This window comes from Anolis carolinensis, chromosome 2 (genome assembly GCF_035594765.1).
Source record: "Anolis carolinensis isolate JA03-04 chromosome 2, rAnoCar3.1.pri, whole genome shotgun sequence".
Taxonomy (NCBI): Eukaryota; Metazoa; Chordata; class Lepidosauria; order Squamata; family Dactyloidae; genus Anolis; species Anolis carolinensis.
The window spans coordinates 87,219,398-87,239,971 of NC_085842.1; the positions used below are offsets into that span (position 1 = coordinate 87,219,398).

The 20,574-nt window shown below is 40.7% G+C and overlaps 1 protein-coding gene across 7 annotated transcripts; it reads right to left on the reverse strand.

Annotated features, from left to right (window-relative positions):
• Nucleotides 1–1,771: 1,771 nt before the first annotated feature.
• On the reverse strand, nucleotides 1,772–19,793 carry fam53c (family with sequence similarity 53 member C). 7 transcript variants are annotated; one of them, XM_062970137.1, is made up of 6 exons: nucleotides 19,497–19,643; nucleotides 13,007–13,265; nucleotides 8,076–8,241; nucleotides 7,111–7,168; nucleotides 3,360–4,087; nucleotides 1,772–2,219 (listed from the first exon to the last, which is right to left on the reverse strand). In XM_062970137.1, exons 3-6 carry the CDS (start codon nucleotides 8,103–8,105, stop codon nucleotides 1,938–1,940), a joined length of 1,098 nt encoding a protein of 365 aa, XP_062826207.1. In that variant the 5' UTR covers nucleotides 8,106–8,241; nucleotides 13,007–13,265; nucleotides 19,497–19,643; the 3' UTR covers nucleotides 1,772–1,937. The 7 variants fall into 7 exon arrangements, with proteins under 7 accessions (XP_062826207.1, XP_016847048.1, XP_062826204.1 ...); XM_016991559.2 differs by lacking the exons at nucleotides 8,076–8,241; nucleotides 19,497–19,643 and adding an exon at nucleotides 19,656–19,793; XM_062970134.1 differs by lacking the exon at nucleotides 8,076–8,241.
• Nucleotides 19,794–20,574: the final 781 nt, after the last annotated feature.

A 20,574-nucleotide genomic window follows, 5' to 3' on the forward strand; every position in this document is an offset into this window, starting at 1 on the left:
CGTTTCTGCGCCCCCCCCTCCCCAAATCAGCTTTCGTTTGTGAGATATAGGACATATACCAGGCATGGGCAAACTTGGACCCTCTAAGGTGTTTTGGACTTCAACTCCCACAATTCCTAGCAGCCGGTAGGCTGTTAGGAATTGTGGGAGTTGACGTCCAAAAAAACCTTAGAGGGCCCAAGTTTGCCCATGCCTGGTATATACCATCTGCCAATTTCCATCTGCTCTCCCATAAAGAATCATAACTGGGTTGCTGTGAGTTTTCCGGGCTGTATGGCCATGTTCCAGAAGCATTTTTTTCCTGAGGTTTCACCTGCATCTATGGAGGCATCCTCAAGAAGTTGTGAGATATGTCGGAAAATAGTCAAGTGGGGTTTACATGTCTGTGGAATGTTCAGGGTGGGAGAAAGAGGTCTTGTCTGTCTGAGGCAGGTGTAAATGTTTCAATTGGCCACCTTGATTAGCTTTGAATAACTTTTCCGTTTCAAGGTCTGGCTGCTTACTGCCTGCCTAAAATCAGGACAGTAAATAAAGAACACCACTCAGGAAACAGAGGAATTCCTGACATGAATAAATCGGGGCCAGATAACACCTCCCAACAAAGGATTCCCCCAGGCAGTAAGAAGCCAGACCTTGAAGCTGAAAGGCTATTCAAGGTGGCCAATTGAAATATTCTCACTTGCCTCAAACAGGCAAGAGTGTTTTCTCCCACCCCGGACATTCCACAGAAATATAAACCCCAATTGCCTAGTTTCCAACAGACCTCACAACCTCTGAGGATGCCTGCCATAGATGCAGGTGAAATGTCAGGAAATAATACTTTTGGAACATGGCCATACAAATTGGAAAACTCAAAGCAACCAAGACATATGCTGTTCCAAAGTATTAAAAAAGCCTTCAACTTATGGCAATCTTACACTGGAACATTATGCTTGTTTTAGTCCTTAAATAGGTGGAAATCAGGGAGGCCTCCAGATGTTGAACTGAACCTCCCACCAGCCCCAGCACATGGTGAGAAATGCTGAGGGTTGCAGTTTAACATCCAGAGAACACCTGATTGCCCTCCTTGTAATGAGATAAAATTAAGCTTTACGTCAGGGATGCAGAAAATAATGCTACATGTGGCCTCCGTTTTTCTAGGCTTCAGCCTCTTTCAGTTTTCAGGCTGCCTATTTTCTGCCAAAAAACATATGGATTGCTTTGCTGAGAAGCCAAGATGCACTGCATGTTTTAAATAGGTTGTATGTCTAACTGCACAGTAAGACATAATACGAATTTTAACCACTTCAATTTTTGTGCCCCTTCCACACAGCTGTATAAAATCCACTTTGAATTGGATTATATGGCAGTGTGGACTCAGATAACCCAGTTCAAAGCTGATATTGTGGTTTTTTACACTTGTTGCTGTCTTTGTTCTCCATCGTGGCTACAGTTTTGTGTACAACAAATCACAAGGAAGCAGATTTATTTGGCGAACAAAATAATCTTGTGGGTGGAAGAGCATAATTTCAAAATATGACCACAGGAATCCTCCAACTCTACCCACTTCACTTTTTTCCTTACATAGATGCTTGTTACATCACACTAGCCTTATCCTTATATGCAAGATTCGATCTCAAATGTGGTCCTTGCAGAATTTTACTATTTCTGAGCTTCAGAGACTTGAACACATGAGGCGCTTGCTCAGAAAGACATGATGACTGCTGCCAAAGTTCTTGTTTTCCACACCTTTTGGCAATGCTCGACCACCCCATCAAGAGACACACAACACTAAATTTCTTTTCTTTTTTAATACAAAAGAAACAAGCAGACAAAACCCCATTGGTCCCACCGCCACTTTCCCCCTATCCCCTCCCTACTCCCTCGGCCCTCATCCAGGAGTGCAGCCATGTCCTGCTGCTAGTCCCAAGTACGTTTTTCAAAAAGACACCCAACCCCTAGTTCTCCTCAATCAATGTTAGATCCAGGTCACTAAAGTCTGGCTGAAAAAGTGTTCTTTTGCTCGCTAAATTCCAGTTTAGTTGCCTTGCTGCTCGTACTGCTGATTCCTCTTCCTCTTCTTCTTCCTCCTCTTCTTCACTTTCACTAAGCACCTGGATGCAATTGCTGAGGGGGCTGCATGGAGCTGAGGGTGCTTGTGGACTGCAGTCCAAGAGCCATGATGGATAGCCACTTTCTTCAGATTTGTCTAACTGACAGGCACCTCCTGCAAATGGTTTCTATAATTAAAAAAAGTATGTATTAAAGAAATGTATATACCAATACACCTTTCTTCCTCACCCCTTTAATTCTAATGAGAGTTTATAGCAATAACCATGTTTGTGACTGTTTGTACTAGAACACCTTTAGTTGGAGCTTTCTGTTTTTGCCGGCTCACTTACTTTCCTTCTGGAGAGAAATCAACCAAAGATTCTTAAGCTGTGGAAAGGAGAAGACCTGAATTATCAGAACACAAACCTGATTTTTCAAAACCTGCTTCAATTACAGAGTTCAGATGCCAAACATGGGTTGGTACTGTTGAACGACTATCCTAGGAAAGCTTTCCTAAATCACTTCTAGTTTGACATAACCTGCTCCTCCAGTGCCATTAAACTTTTCTCATCATGCTATTATCTGTGTTCTAAGGCAGTTGCAAATGAGTCCCTCCAACAGTATTATTTCTGTAAGTTTTGCACAATACTTTAGTGATGGATTCTAGAATTATTTCCTTTGTCCCACACAAAAGAAGGGAAGCACTGACAACAAAGGATACCATCTCTGTAATGGGTGCTCAACCCAACCATTTCCACCACTAATTCCAATGTGGATTAAGGAGGCTTGAAATGCCTGCTGGATATTCTAGCAATTATTAAACACCTGCTGTTCCAATTGTGCACCCTATAGTTAATGAGGGCATGTACAATAGTAGTTTCAGATATAAACTAGCAATACAAGTGCAGACGCTCCTGAAGCAGGATCTATGTCATTCCTATGTTCTGTATAGCAACTGGCCCAATGTTTCTAACAAATAATTGTTTGAATGATGTTCTGCAGGTTTCATGTACAGAAATTAATGTGACTCCTAGTGTTCTTCCTCAATGTATCACTGTGCTCTTGAACCATTCCATAGGAAAATATTGTAAATACTACTTAATGGCAGTGGTTAAGAAAATAAAACCTTCTGATACACAGGCAGATCCTTTGCTGTATTTCAGCTACTCAGTTTTTGCTTCTCAATCCTATCAAAGGTCATAAGAAAGGAGAAATGATTGAATAATGATTTCTCCTTTCTTACGACCTTCAACAGGATAAGCTTTAGCTTCAGACAAGTGAGCAAAACTGATAAATCAGGAGGGGATAGCATCTGCGTCCTTCCCTACCTGATTCATCTTGTAGAAATCAAGTGAGGGCCTGTGCCACCTCACATCCTCATCATGGCGCCGCTTAAGACCACATTTCCTGGTGTCCAAGTCACAAGGCTGGGAGCGGCTGCGAGGGAGGCTATGCTGGTGTCGAAGCAGCTCTGGTGTGGAGGTGGTAGAGCTTTGTGGGGAGGGCAAAAATCTGACAGGTGACAGGGAGAAACGTCGTTGCAGAGGATAGGGCTGCAAAGTCTCTCCAGTCTCCCATGGTACACTTGCTGGCGATTCTCGGGAGAGGGCCAAACTGAAGAAAGGTGGACTCCTTCCACCACTAGCACCATCTTGAACACCCTGATGAGAGGCACTGGGGGCAGGGTTGAAGCAAAGTCTGTTGGCTCCCTGGGCTACGGTCTGGGGCTGCACTGCCAAAGTGTCCCCTCCAGTATTGTCCCGACGTTTGATGTGTGTCCATACTTTGGACCCCAGGGGCCTCCAGACAGCTTGCCATCGGGAGAGGTCTTCGGGCACTGAGAGGGAACGACAGTGTCTTTTTGTGGGGGGCACAGAAGCCTTTTCTGAGCCTAGTGAATTGGTGGCCAGTGTTTGAGGTGCAAGTCTGTTCTGAGGACTGTCGTCTGGGCCACAGGGGGGCAATGGAAGGCTCAAGCTGGAGTGTTGGTATAGACCTGTGTTGTCCTGAAGATGGATCTTTGGACAGGGAGTCAGGTCCCTCCATGAAGCTCCCTCTGCAAGAAATATCACAAGACAGGTAATGTAAGACAAGCACTCCAATTACTACACAGATCTGCATCCCAGATACCCAATCATAGCTTTGACATATGAATAATCAGCATTCCTATCCAACCTTTCATTAAATTGGTACCATGTTGGGAGTGTTTCCCCCCCACAGTATCAAAATATTTCTAATACTTTTTATTCTGAATTGTAGACCAACATCAACCAACAAAACAGTAATAAAATACATAACTTTTAGACAGTGGGTCTATCTAGTTCACTCATTCAGATACAGTCAAAACTTTATTTTTACCCAGTGCAATGATTCAATAATCTCTATTTTGCATCATTTTCAACTAATGAAGAAACCACAGTGACAAGAGGTGAAGTTTATTCCTCACACCAGTACTTCCTATTCCCCTATTCCATTCTCAATTCTTTATTTTATGTTAACTATATTCAATTTCTTCTAGCATGTATAAGAGAACTCTGCTTCGTTATCATACTAGAAAGCATTTATGGATCAGAAAAAATAATACCTCTAGCAGGGATAGTAGAATTTTGTTTCACAGTTATATCCTTGTTATAGCAGGGGCAATCTGTCATGAGCAGGAAAATTAAGACAGAATCACTCCTCTAAGATTTTATCTCAGCTGATGAAATAAGCTAAAGGAACATACTGACTGAACAACATACACACACACACACATTCAATAACTGCAATGAAAATGAAATAATTGTTGGATTACTAAACCTTCCTGCTTCTTTCAAGTATTCCCATGTTTGATATCACTTAAAGTTTAGCACTGTTTTTCATGCCCCCATATTCTTAACATGCATATTGTAGCAGCTGAAGATGCACATCTCTGTTCAAAAAATTGTAAGACCATCTAGCCAATCCCACTCCCAACTGTAGCTTCAGAAGGGCAATTCAAAAAGTAGGTCTATGCTTCAACACTGCTATTCTCCTAAGGAAACTTTTAATTCAATGGAATGGTTCTTCTAAGATTTATTTGCCTGTCTCTTTGAATTGCTACACAAACAGCCAAAGCCAATGGTGATAATCAAATTAGTGTGCCAACAAGCCAAAATACATGTAGTCTTCAAATAAGTCCAAAGAAACCCTGAATTCTCTTCAGAAGCTGTTTATATCCACTAATTGCACAATAGGACATTCCAAAAATGACAACATGAAAATGGTTATTTCTTCGAAAAACACTGAAAATGAGATGTGTTGTAAGACTGATGAATGGAAATAACAGGATCAGTGCAAAAGCCAGAATCAAGCATGCCACATTAACAAAAAGAAAGGAAGAGAAACACAACACCATGCCTTCAGACAAGACAAAAAAGTTCATTTCCCTGTAATCTTATAAGTCAAATACTCCAACAGCCAACTTGTAAAGCTCAACCTTATTACTCTGTGATCGAACAAACAAAAAGTCCTGCAGAATTTTAATGTACTACTGAGTTTATTGGGGCATACTTTCTTAGGCCAGAACTTAACAACCTAAAATGTACAATCTATTTCTTTAGCTTTTATTTCTAAGAGACAGATTCCTTTGCTCAAGTGCATTTCTGTATATACCAAGGGTGGGCAAAGGGCAAAGCCCTTCCAGCAGCAACTCTAATCAGCCTTAATTAATACAGCCAACGTAGTGACGAATGCTAGGAACTACAGTCCAACAGCTTCTAATATGTTTATTTAATTAGACACTTTGAATTTGTTTTAATAACAGGATAAAACATTCTATAATAAAGGACTAAACAAACTGTTGCTTCTTGCTATATGATTTAGATTAAGCAAGTACCCACTTTCCACATATCTCTACTACTCTATGCATTTATTAAAGGAGAAAGTATTAAAACAGAAATCCTTTTAAAATATTCTAATTCCAACTCTTAGCGGAGTCATCATCAAGATGCTGTACAACATGTGGCTGTAACACAAGTGACAAGAATAGTTGCAGGAATGACTCATTCAGGGAAAGAACCTTTGTTTTTTCCCCCTTTTGTACAAAAATATGTCTAAAAAGACTGCAAATAGGCACTTAATGTGTGGGGAATCTATGCTATTCTGAGCTTGGTATCATCAACATTAAGAACTGCTAAGGATTCCAGCAACAGAGTTTGATAGCTTAAGGTTATATGATACATAGCTGAGATTAACTATGTTCTAAGATTCTATTTAAGCCAACAAAATAAGAACCAATAGCACTGTTGAAAAAAATAACTACCGATTTTAAATTTAAGGTTACAGGACTTCTCTTATTCATTTGCCCCTGCTTCCATGCAGAATCAAGAGCATCCATAGGTCAAGCAATAACATTTAATTCTTTATCACAGCACTAAATTCTTTATTCCATCAATTTAATTCTTGTATAGCACTGTTTTTATCAAGAGCTAATATTAGCAAAAACTACTATTTACGTGAAATAATGTCTTGGAATATATCCAATAATGGATGTAATATGTTGTCATAGGGATCACTGGATAGAACTATTGCAATACTGAACTGCCTTGGAAGAAAAGGTGACAGTGATAGTGGTCATTCAAGAAATTGACTTTTAAAAAATCAAACATTTGCAGCGCGGGGTTGTTGTATGTCTTTCGGGCTGTGTGGCCATGTTCCAGAAGTATTCTTCTCCTTTGCAGGGCGTCTTTTAAAGCTACTAAATGAAATGTCACTTCTTGTCCTCTTTTCAAAAAATATTTTTTGCTCCCTTCCTCAGAACAATAGTTATTTCAGTGAAAACAACCACTCTCATTTACTGAGACACCATTCTTGCCTTTAGCTTTAACTCTGACAAATCCATCATTAAAACAAACCAAAGACTAACATATCTGCATTAAGTTTTCACTTAATATCGGAGATGGGATCACAAAATACATGACTTCCAGAAGTAGAACTGGAAAGCAAACTAGCCTTATTAACAGTGTGCTGTACATAGAGAACATCAAAAGATAAAAAAAAACAGACATGAGAGAAATGGATGTAGGCACAAAAGGTGGAAGTCCAGCCAGATGCTCTTACCAGGCGCTATCTGGAAGGGGCTGCCACAGCTGGCCACATCAGCATGATCAGGCAAAGGCTAGGGAGGGAAACACAAGGAGTCACCACATCACAGCAATCAGCATCTCATAAGCGCCTCTGGCTCTGTAATTCCCACCATGTAATCTATCACAATATTCTGTCAGTATTGAGATATTATACTCAATTGGAATTCCTACAACACTTTCACCCTCCCGTCCATCCCCTCATTGCAAAATAATTAAGCATTATTCTAATGTTAAAACCACAGTTAGGAAAAGGGAAGCTAATCAAACAGAGACTCTATTTTGCTTTAGCTTGCTTGGTATTCTTTGCAATGTGCTGTCCTCAGATTTATCCAGAAGCCATCATCTATAGAGGCTCTGCAATTCTTTAAACTTTCCCTTAGTGCCATCTGTACTAGACTTAATATTAAAAGCATAAGGATGTTTTACTTCAATCAGAAGAGTGTGAAAAGGCAGACAAAGAAATTAGAGTTCTTGTTTATGGCCGCAGAGCCAAGCTGACTATTTTCACACTCATTTGTCATTTGTTGGCAAGAGATCTCTGGGCTTAAGGACCACATTTTCCATGATCTATATGCCATGAATATAATTAAGGACAGCAAAACTTTAGATATAGTAAGCCAAACCAAGACCCATCTCTATTACCTAGAGGAATAAACTGACATTTACACTCGCCCTGATCCCATTTGATAATAAAAGACAAGACACAGAACTAAAATCTTAAGGGCGCAGAAAAAGTTATGGGAATTGCTCATTCTTTCCATATTCTCCCCACCTCCCTTCCAATGTTTTGTTTACAATAATGCAGATAGAGCAATATGTATGTATTTATCCAGGGTTTAAAATTTACATGGTTGAAGGGAAGTCCCTTTCCACTCCATATAACTAGCTCTCTGCTACAGATCTTCATCTGCTCAAACAACATTATGCTCTTGATTGTACCTTCCCTGCAAAAGCTTCATTAGGCCACATCCCATTCTTGGAAGTCTACACCTCAGTGTTCAAACTTCTGTATGGAAAAGATGAGTTCTGTTCCTGGCTGCACCTGCAGTGACTTTGTGCTGTTTTAACTTATTAATTCCAGGCACGTTCACCATGGACTCCAGACCTAAAAAGAATCAGGAAGCACATGCTTCATATTTTACTACAACACTCCCCTTTTAAATTAAAATTTGACACAGAAGGACATTGTCTTTTGTTTTCCAAGTCAAGCCACTTCTCCTTAGGTTACAGATAGTTTGTATTGGGAATCCTTTGTACTGCTAACTGAGTATTAAAAATATGGAGAAAGTACAGATCCAGAAATGCTTTACATTTAAAATAGGACCAGGGTGTTTAGGAAATAAGGAAATCAAACACAGGCACACAAGCAAGGGAGCAATGGAGGAACTGGAAATTGCAGGCCGATTTCCCTTTTGAAGATGGAATCAAAATCTTCAAACAAGAACATGGTATTATAACACAATAAAGAATCTTGGATTTAGAAACAGTTGAGAACATGAAGCCTTCTACTGCAGCTTTTCAATTTTTATTGCAATACAAAGCCTGTATAATATTCTATAAAGCAAGGATACTACCAGCACCTTGATTCCTCCTCTCCCCCACACATGTTCATTCTCTTTTCATCCATTTCTGTAGAGAAAAGAATACTAATTTGAACTCATTTGTTCAATAGCAAAAGATGTGTTGACCTCTAGTGTAATACACAAAGTTGAGATGTTTCTGTAGTCAAACCATAGCAGTCATTTCAGATCACATTTGACCCTGAACTGATCCATACTGGTAGAGAACCAACTGAAATTTGCAAAGAGGCTCAATATACTTCTGTTCCTTATTCTCTGGAGACCAGAGGGCTTTTGAACAAAGATCAGCTTGATAAAAAGGATTGGGAAATAGATTATGGCTATAGAAAAAAGGTGAAAAATGTAGATACTCCTCTAATACATATTTTGAAAAACAAACAATAGGGCTTCCCCAAATATGAGTAAGGGGGGTGGAGTGAGTTTAGCAAAGCCCTAGATTCTCACTATGGCTTTAAATTAAATATCTAAATTATTATCTCTCATTGGTTTGCACTTATGTCAAGTGGCTGATCTATCTGGAAAAAACCCTCCCAATTCTGTCAGATAGTTAGAACACAGCTGCAAACTAAGAAGGCCAGTCATATGATTTCTTATTAGTCTGCAGCAAGCTCCATCAGTCCCCAGGTGAGTGCAGTCCCCAAGATGCAAATACCACTTCCCTCTCCTTTTAAACTCTTAATCCTGTAGGAAGCTAATTTCTTACTTCTGAACTTTCTAATCTGCTCTGTAAGCCATTTTGGCTAACATGTGGGTTAAGAACTCTAAGTAAACTACACCAATACATTGTTTCTGCTGCAATTATATGTCTCTGTGCATGAAGTCACTGAACCACTTGCTGGGAAGGCATGGATAGCTATTTCACTCTTATTTTTTCAGCAAGAGACAGGTACCTTTTGCCAACAGGAGGCTAAGAAAGCCATATAGTAGCCTCAATATACAAAAAAGGCTTCACACATCATGTTCCCATTTCTTAAATGGAAAGGGCACTGCAACCAACTCCAGAAGTATGACACACATGTGCAGCTGCCACAGCACAGCTCTTGGTTAAACAGATTGTCTTGCTATGGAAACTACATACATGAGACTCGCTTACTTTCTTATACAAATGCAACATCATTCCTGAAGAGGAACAGGCTGCAGCAACTATGGCAAGGGTGAGGTAAGAGTAGCAGGAGGAGGTGCGCAACCTCCCCTTAATTAATTATTTACAATGCTGAAGTAAATGTATGCATATTTTTCTATTTTTTCTAATTTATTCCAATCACGAAGTCTGGATTTTCTGGTAGCAGAACAGGATAATCCAAGCTGGTGCCTCAGGCTGAACACCTGCTAATATCACGGGCTGCTTATGTGATCCAAATAAATCAAGAATTGATTTTCACATATCATCTGATGCTTTTCTTCTGCAAATACCATAGTCTCAAATACTTTGGGTCATCAGCTATTAACACTATCAGATTTCACTCTTGCTATCTTTTACTAAATTTAAATAGCTTTCTCCAACAATGTAACCTAATATTACCATGTTGAACAAGCGAAATTACATTCAGGTCAAAATTTTTGTTTTTCTCTAGTGGCCAGACAGAAGGCATAAGGATTCTGATAAGCAGAATATAATGGCAATATCATTCTTCTTTATGTCCTCAGCATTTATGAGTCATTAATACTATAACATCTCTAAAAATCTTAGTTCTGCATGTCGTCACTGTGTGCCTACTATAAACCTACTCTTTTACCATAACAGACATTATCATATGAAAATTAGTTCCATATGTTAAGCTTAGGCGTGATCATCTTGGACACTGACCAGGGTTACCCATGATGATCATAACAGTTTTTATAGTCAGCCCTCCACATTTGCTGGGATTAGGGGTGCAGGACCTCTCTTGGACATCTCAGCGGCTTTCGATACCATCGACCATGGTATCCTTCTGGGGAGGCTCGCCGGGATGGGACTCGGTGGCACAGTTCTGCTGTGGCTTCGGTCCTTCCTGGAGGGCCGTTCCCAGATGGTGAAGCTGGGGGAAACCTGCTCGGACCCCTGGCCATTGACCTGTGGGGTCCCGCAAGGGTCTATTCTATCCCCCATGCTATTTAACATCTCCATGAAACCACTGGGAGAGGTCATCCGGAGTTTTGGAGGGTGTTGCCATCTCTACGCAGATGACACACAAATCCACTACTCATTTCCATCTAACTCCAAGGAAGCCCCTCGGATGCTGAACCAGTGCCTGGCCGCTGTGGCGGACTGGATGAGGAGGAACAAGCTGAGGATCAATCCTGACAAGACAGAGGCCCTCCTGGTCAGTCGCTCGTCAGATCGGGGTATTGGGTGGCAACCTGTGCTGGACGGGGTTGCACTCCCCTGAAATCACAGGTCCGCAGTTTGGGAGTCCTCCTGGATTCAGCGTTGACGCTTGAAGCGCAGGTGTCGGCGGTGGCCGGGAGGGCTTTCGCACAACTCAAACTTGTGCGCCAACTGCGACCATACCTCGTGAAGTCTGACTTGACCACGGTGGTCCATGCCCTAGTTACCTCTAGACTGGACTACTGTAATGCGCTCTACGTGGGGCTTCCCTTGAAGACGGCTCGGAAATTACAACTGGTCCAACGCTCGGCTGCCAGATTAATAACTGGGGCGAATTACAGGGAGAGATCTACTCCCCTGTTTAAGGAGCTCCACTGGCTTCCGTTCATTTTCCGATCCCAATTCAAGGTGCAGACCATCATATATAAAGCCCTAAACGGTTTGGGACCCACCTACCTTCGTGACCGTATCTCCTACCATAAACCTGCTCGATCTCTGCGATCGTCAGGGGAGGCCCTCCTGTCGCCACTGCCTTTATCCCAGACCCGCCTTGTAGGAACTAGGGAGAGGGCCTTTTCTGCTGTGGCCCCCCGTTTATGGAACTCATTGCCCATTGAAATCAGGCAAGCCCCCACTCTTTCAGACTTTAGGAAAGATCTAAAAACATGGCTCTTCCGATGTGCTTTCGGAGAGTAACTGTTACATGCTTTTGTTACGCCCCCATTATTTATCCTCTAGACTGTCTGCTATCTTTTCCTTAGTTCCCTGTGGTTTTATTCTTATCCGTTTTCTTATCCTTTTCTCACCCCGAGTTTTAACTGAGTGTCAGTGCGGCCTGCCCTGTTATATTGCTCTTTGGATTTTGTGTTGTACTGTATATGATTCTTTATTGTATTGTTGTAATTGTATTATGATATGTTGTTTTTATATTGTGTTATATTGTATTTTTCCCGGGCATGGCCCCATGTAAGCCGCCCCGAGTCCCCATTGGGGAGATGGTGGCGGGGTATAAATAAAGTTTTATTATTATTATTATTATTATTATTATTATTATTAAAAGTGGGAAAAACATGAATAAAAAAGTATTTTGTTAAAAAAAACTTTCTATTAATCTCTAGATCCTCCAGTGCATGCATGGGCAAACTTCAGCCCTCCAGGTGTTTTGGACTTCAACTCCCATAAATCCCAGACAGCTTGCCAGCTGTTAGGAATTGTGGGAGTTAAAAGTCCAAAGCACCTGGAGGGCCAAGGTTTTTCCCATGCATACTCTAGTGTGACTGTGGCCAGCTTCCATCGAAGGTTAGTGAGAGTTGTGCTGGAGGACCTAGAGACTCCTACAGGAGTATCCCATCTATGAATCTCTAGTCTTCCAGAACAATTATGTGATAAGCATCTGGCTCATGATGACCACAGAGTACTAACAAGACCACATTAATCAAATCTACAAACATTCAAATCTATAAAAGTTAAACCTGCAAATGTGGAGGGCTTTTCCTTTCAAAGTGCAAGAAGAATCTATAGAAGTGATTGTTAGCTAGGTAGAAAACAAAACACATGAGGCACAAATAATTGTATCTACAGTGCATCTGCTCTTTTCCAACAGAGTCTACTATGCTTTGGATTATCAACAAATGTAAGAGAATCCAAAGAATTTCTCTGGCTCACACAAAGGACTTGCACTTGCTCAGTGGGTTGTTTTAAAAAACAATACTTTTCTGAACAAAAAACTCCATGCTATAGGAAACTCCCCGTTTCAAAAGCAGTTTGTCATACGGCATGAGCAGGAGACTGATCAAGGGGGAGGGGAAGACACTTGCCCTTTTAAAGTTCATAGAATTAGTTCCACAGTTCTTTGCATGCTGGCCAGAAATAACAGCACTGTCCCAGCCTTTCCACACTTTCATTAACTAAACCAAAAGACATCTCAAAATAAAAGCAAACAATACTTTGATTGAAGACTTGACTAGCAAGGCAAATCTTACCAGAGTGATGTTGAAGGATGTGCATTTCAATTCATCTAGGCTCTGTTTCTGTAGCTGCTCAGTTATCAGAGTGATCATGGCTTCTTATGGAGGCCAGGTACCAGAACCTTTGAGACTCCAGCTCCTGCCACCATTCTGCCTCCCTCAGCAAATCCAGCTGTGTTCAAGCATCATCATCATCATCACCATCAGCTACTGCATCTGCTAAGTTGTAGTCTTCATCACAAACTAGCCATACTCCATGTCATACTCAGGGACCCTGCAAGAGATATTCATATTAAAATATGGTATATCATATACTCTGTCTGTTCTTTCCAAATGCAATCCTTAAAAACTGGAAATATTTAGTGCTTTCTTTCCTTGCCCATGTCTGCAACATGCAGTAACTAGGGAAAGTCTATGTTCATTTTCTCTTGTATTGCCCAAACTTCCAAGCTACATATATTTGTGTATTGGGGGAGACAGATGTGAGTTAAAATAAACTTCAACTGCTGGCACAAATAGCTTTTTCAGTTTCCACATCCACAACATTATTTTCTCCACGGCTATAAAATCCAAGGCCCCTTTCACAATTGACCTAAAATAATACCAACGCAAATGTTATTTTTAAAATGCATTTATGATTACCTCCTAGGAACAATCGGGCAGCATATATGGCTCCTCTTCAAGTATATTTATATAAATACATTGTGAGGTACATTAAGTAAGGAGTGAGAAGAGTGTTGGCCTCCAAATGTTGCTGACTACAATTCCCTAGTCAGCATAGCCAATGTTGAAAGACAATGGAAGTTGCAGTCTATCATGTGGAGGTCCAGATGTGCTCCATCCCTAAGTTAGCAGCTAATGACTGGCCCATAGACAGGTTATGCCAGTCCTGGCACTGAAGTCTCCTATTTACAGTTGTCCTTCCACATTTGCAGTTTTGATATTTACAGACTTGATTATTTGTGGATTTGATTAAAATTGTTATCTATAGGAGTCTCCAAAAACTGTATAGTCAATCTTGCTCAGTCATTCTGGAGGGCATAGACATTTCTATAGAGAACACCTCTTTAGGAATCTCTAGGATCTCTAATGCAATTCTGTGGTCGGCTTCCCAGTGACATTAACCACAAAGTCCTGCTAGAAGACTCAGAAATTCCTAGAAAGGTGTTCTGTTAGGTTACCTCACCCCCACATCTTTATTTATGGTTTTTTTCAATTTCACAGGTCCACAGAAATCTGGGGGGTGGGGTGGGCTGACTGTATTACACTGACCCACACTGACTTTTTCCTCATCCTTATTTCAACATGTCCACAAAATCCCAAAAATGCTAGCTCTCATTATTGCAGTGAAAAGCTAATAATGGGGAATCAAAGCTCAGTTTTTGCCTTCTGATTTCTTGAAATAACTTGGGATTAGTTGCTCCTTGCTGCATTCTTCATTCTCTAAATACATGAAGACCTCAGTCTACATTTTTAAATCACAGAAAAAGGTATAATGCTCTAAGATTAGAAAAAAAGATAATGTTGTAAGCAAATCAGTTCCATAAGCTATTTGACTTATCAACAGTATCTAACCTACTTTACCTAATATTACACCATCATCCCAAATCAACATAACAGAATTCACAAGACCAACTAGGAACTATATTGTTATTTGCCTGACACCTTTATTCCACCTTGACATTATTCTCTTGATGGGAATAGTCAGTCCATCATGTTGTACTGTGCTAAGTTCAGCACTCTGGGATGATATATTCCCAAGATAAATGACTTACTAGAAATATTACATTGCCATGAACATTTCTCATTTTGTACGAGTTAGTAGGAATATCTCCTACATAGAATTATACAGTTGGAAGAGACCTCATGGGCAATCCAGTTCAACCCCCTGCCAAGAAGCAGGAAAATTGCATTCAAAGCACCCCCAATAGCCATCCTGCCTGCCAGTCTTACAAGAGGCTGTGAAACATCATCTCACTATGTGTTTCTGATGCCAGTAAGTGTCATTTGAATGCTGGTCTAAAGAGTGAACAAAATACAAAGTAATTTATCTATTTATGTTATTCATTTTTAGTTTAGGAAAAAGCAAAATGGCATGCAGATCTACTTATATAGTATTTTCAGATTGTGGAGAATATAATCCTAAACTATGTCTCTACCTGGGAGTAAGCCCCAGTGAACTCAGGGGGATTCTCAGATGAAATGCACAGAATTAGACTGAGTTGTTTTCAGCAAGTTATTAGACATATCTGCTCAGAAGGAACTCCCAGTATGTTCAATAGGATTTACAATCAACTGAATGTTGATATATACCCACACACACAGATATAAGGATATTTCTGTGGTGCCCAAGTAGTAGAAGGAATGTCTCTAAATCTCCCAGATGAAAAAAGAATAAGGAATGCCTCTGAAAGCAGTTCAACAAAGTGGAAAGACAATTTATAAAGACCCCATGCCCTCTTTGATTCAGATAAAAGTAACTGGCAATCCAGTCCATCCAAATCTTTGAGCAGGAATTAAGAAAAATCAGGAAGCTTGCTTCGCTGTCATCGTGGCTACATGCCAAATGTCCTAAGCATTATAGGTCTCCTTCATTATTTAAAATCAGCAATTCTCTTTACACTGTGTATTTCTTATGCTCTAAGTCTTACTTGATGCGCAGTTATGTTGCCTCCCAAAATAAAACTCCCTTTTGAAACCATATATTATGCACAGAAGTTCTGTGTTTTGCAATCCAGGTACAGGCCAAGAGCTAGGTTAGGTTTCAATTCAAAGTAAAAGAAAATGCTGAAATATTCCAGAGATGGACAGCATTGTAAGATTCCAAGGCCAGTTATATTATACAGGGTGTTTGAAAAAGAACTCCCTAGTTTTAAGTTAAAACACATTAAAACTAGGGAGTTCTTTTTCAAACACCATATATATATATATATATATATATATATATATATATATATATATCAAAGGAAAAGACATTAATTCATCTTTAGATTATTTTCCTACATTCATTACTTTCTTACTCCCTTTCTCACTCTGCTCCAAATTGTCTTAGTTTGTGAACTTATTAGGAAGAGATGTTTTTATTTAAAAGTACGTACAGAATACACATTATATTTATATGTTGTCATATAAATAACAAGAAATTGCCATCCTATTTTTTTAAAAATTATTAGCTCTTTTTACTCTATGTTTTTATGTAGATAGTCACAAAGAAACACAACTGCTTTCTTGAGATTCCTATTACAAACCTAAGGCAAAAAACCTATGCACATTGATTAGGGAGCAAGTCCCATTAAAAATTGAGATATATATATATGTGTGTGTGTGTGTGTTCGGTTTCATCACTTCAATTTTTAGCAATTTTGTCAGCAATTAATATTTCCTTTAGCATAATAGACAGCTATGTCAAAGACTCTTTCTAAATTTCTCTGGACTATATGCCCTCTAAACTCTGGTCTAGGCAAATTCTGCCATCAACAACTTTCCCAAAAGCTTTAATCGTAGTGAATTTATCAAATGAAATAATAGAAAGTACTAGATTTGCATCTGAAAGACAAAAGTTCAAACCCTTGCTCAGACATGAAGCCTACTGGGTGGCCTTGGATAAGGCAGTATCTCTCCACAACAACCTTACTAACAAAATACTGATATAAAAGATGTACAATAAGCCACCAAGAACCCCAAGGATATGATAGGGCCAAAATCTGCATTAAAAACTAACACCAAATATTGTGCGGCACTGCAAAGCATCTTGTGGCTATTCTTAACTATTAAAATGTTTACTGAAATTATTTTTGTCCACCCATTCATGCTCTTTGGCAACTAATAAGATACTTGAACAGTAAACAAAAGACAAAGTAAGGAGATCTATTTATGGTATTCACTTTGAATTCAGGAATGGCAAAAATGGTATATAGGCCTACTTATATAGTACTTTTTAGTGCCTACACATTTTAATCTTATACCTGTTTTATTGCAAGCCACTTTCCTCATGTACCAGAAGCAAAAAGGGGGTACAAATTGAATGAACAAGTATATCAATAGTATAAATTTTGCTTCTTCCTTCTCTCCTCTTTGAACAGTTTGACAACTGTTGGCCTCTACTAAGTCCAGTGAATCAGGCCACTTTAACATGAAGCCTTTAAAATCCATTCACACAAAAGTGTGAGATTTTTTCCAGGTTTTTGTTTAGGTCACAGCTGATTTCCTATCCTATGTGATTTCTTCTCTCCAACCATTTGGACCAGAAGTTCTCTTTTTTAATGCCTATATATTTAATATTACATTTAAGCAATGTATGTATAATGACAGAATCTGTAAAGTCAGCCATTTCCTACCCTATGTGATCTCCTCCCCCCTCCTTGGGCTATAATAGTGTAATAGGAATCTCAAGATTATTATTATTTTCTATGTGCTTTCCCACCCATCCCCCTCCCTTTGGATCAGAAGTTCATTTTATTTTAAATTATACATTTATTATTATTTTATCATGATAGAATTCATAAAGCCAATTATTTCCTGCCCTATGTGATTTCCTCCCCTCCCCCCTCATTGGGCCAGAAGTTTATTATTTCTTTTTTAATTGTCTATATATTTATTATTATTATTTCTATGCAATGCTCCCCTCACTCCTTGGGCCAGAAGTTCATTATTTCTTTTTAAATTTGTTTATATATTTATTATTATTTCTGTGTAAACCCCTCCCCCCTCCCTATTTGGGTCAGAAGTTCATTATTTGTGTTGTTGAAGGCTTTCATGACCAGAATCAATGGGTTGCTGTGAGTTTTCCGGGCTGTATGGCCATGTTCCAGAAGCATTCTCTCCTGACTTTTCGCCCACATCTATGGCAGGCATCCTCAGAGGTTGTGAGGTCTGTTGGAAACGAAGGAAGTGGGGTTTATATATCTGTGGAATGTCCAGGTTGGGAGACAGAACTGTAGGTTGCCTGAGGCAAGTGTGAATGTTTCAAGTGACCAGCTTGATTAGCATTGAATAGCATGGCAGCTTCAAAGCCTGGCTGCTTTCTGCCTGGGGAAATCCTTTGTTGATTCATTATTCTTACTACATTATTTCTTTTTAAAATTGTCTATATATTTTATTATTATTATTATTATTATTATTTCTTCTATGTAATCCCCCCTCACTCCTTGGGCCAGAAGTTCATTATTTCTTTTTTAAATTGTTTATATATTATTGATTCTATATAATGCTCCCTCACTCCTTGGGCCAGAAGTTCATTACTTCTTTTAAAAACTGTCTACATATTTTTATTATTCTAACATTATTATCATTATTATTTCTATGTAATCCTCCCCTTACTCCTTGGGCCAGAAGTTCATTATTTCTTTTAAAAATTGTTTATATATTATTATTATTTCTATGTAATGCCCCCCACTCCTTAGGCCAGAAGTTTTTAATCCTTTTTAACATTGTCTACACCTCTATTATTATGTCCAGCCATACATACACAGGTAATATCACCACCCTTGTGCCATGTGTGAGGCCGGTGGGTGCCCTGGGTGATTTCCTCCTCCGCCTCCTCCTCCTCCCGCTTCCTGTGCCCCGTCCGTCCCCTTCTTCTTCCTTTGCAGGCCTGAAGCGACCTCCACCTTCTCCCTCCCTGCGATGGCGAAGGCCGGGCCATGCAGGGCCATTAAACTCTGCTTTTAAGAATGAGTCCCATCAACCTAGTTTTAGAAATGCGCCCACAGGGGACGCAATGCCTAACAAAGCAGAGCCATCCCACCCTCCTCCTCCTGCTGCCGCCGCCTCTGAGGGAGCCACATTCCCCTTCTCCTGCTCGCTAGGCCCTCCCTCCTTCCTCCTGCCCAAATTCCCATACAGAGAGAAACACAGAGAGAGAGGGGGAGGGAAGGAGGGCTATTCATGCGCCCCTACGAGCAAGACGAACCCCCCTCCCTCCCTCGAAACCCCATCCATCGACCGAGTGGATCCAAAACCCCATTTTACAAAAAGCAAAACAAAACCGCCGCAGCGCAGCCTCCCTCACAACGTCCCTCCTGGTATTAAGCGGATGGATGTCTATGCAAACCAGACGCCTCACAAAGGCCCATTCCAGGGTGCCCCCCCCCTCTGTCCCCCCGCCTTGTATATTCACACACCTGGAACCACTACAAGCCCCAATGCCTCCCTCCTTCCACACAAATACGGGAGACACGGCACCTTCCCGAGTACCCACCACGACAGCTGCTGAGGGAAGAGGAGGAGGAGGCGGTATAACCGTCCTCCTCGCGGGGCCGCGGCCACAGCCGTCGCGCGCCCCCAACAGTCTTGCGGCGGCGACCCCTCCCTCCCCGCCACTAAACAGCACCAGGGCGAACCATTCGCGAAAAGGAGGGGGGGTTGCTTTCCTGTTGGACTCCCCCGCCCCGCTCTTCCCCCCCTCCTCTGCGCGCGCGCGCGCCTCCCCCGATCTCCCCCCCCCTTTCCAACCGGGTCAGGAGTGGTTCGTCCTGCTCCCGGGCCAGTCCATCGCGCTACGCACCCGGGGGGAGCAGGCGCGCATCCTTTCGGCCCCGGGAGGGGGGGGGAAATGGTCTGCCCGCAATGGTCCAACGGGAGGGAGGCTTCTCCTGCCACGGTTCTGGCCCTTTACACTTGTCTCTCTCTCCGCCTTCCCCTCCCCTCCCCTCCCAGATCGTACCATCCGGCAAAGCACCATGGGGCGCGTAGTTCTATGGAAGCCTGTGGAAGAATGGTATTATTTCATCCTCTCTGGCCCAGTTCCTTTTCCAGGTTCAAGTCCGTGCAGGCGGCGGCCTCTTCCAGCAAAAAAACATTCAGCCCTAGACATGGACTGAGAAATGACTTTGGAGGAGTGCCTCCCAGCATGCTCAGAGTATCTCTTCATCTCAGCTGGAGTGAGGTCAGAAAACAGGAGAATTCCAGACATGAAACAATCAGGGCCAGCGAACACTTCCCAACAAAGGATCCCTCCAGGCAGTAAGCAGCTAGTCCTTGAAGCTGCAAGGCCATTCAATGCTAATGTAATACAATATAATACAATATAATATTTATTATATATTGTATATTACGTGCAATATTACTAATAATATTAAAGTATAGTGGTATAGTACAATATAATAATATATATAATGCTAATACTGTGCTATGCTAATAATATAATATATTGTATGTACATATAATTTTTAAGTTGCTCTGAGTCGCCTTCGGTGTGAGAAGTGTGAGATATAAATATAATAAATAAATAAAGGTGCTACATTCACACTTGCCTCCAACAGACAAGAGTTCTTTCTCCCACGCTGGACTTTCTTTCCACAGATATATAAACCCCACTTGCCAAATTTCCAATATGTTTATATGTCTTTGTAAAGTCCACACTTTGGTACAAGGCTTGGAAAATGGCATTTTATGGCAAAAGAATGCATATCCTCATCACTTTCTCCTCAATTCCTTATTCAGGTGGATTTGATTCCTTTAGAAAACAAGCTCCACAAATATAAACCAGCAGTTTCTGGCAACTGAAGATTAATGATCTGTAACCATAGGAGAAATGTAAATAAACACTAGCTTGTTCTACACACAGAGAAAGTAGCATCTAG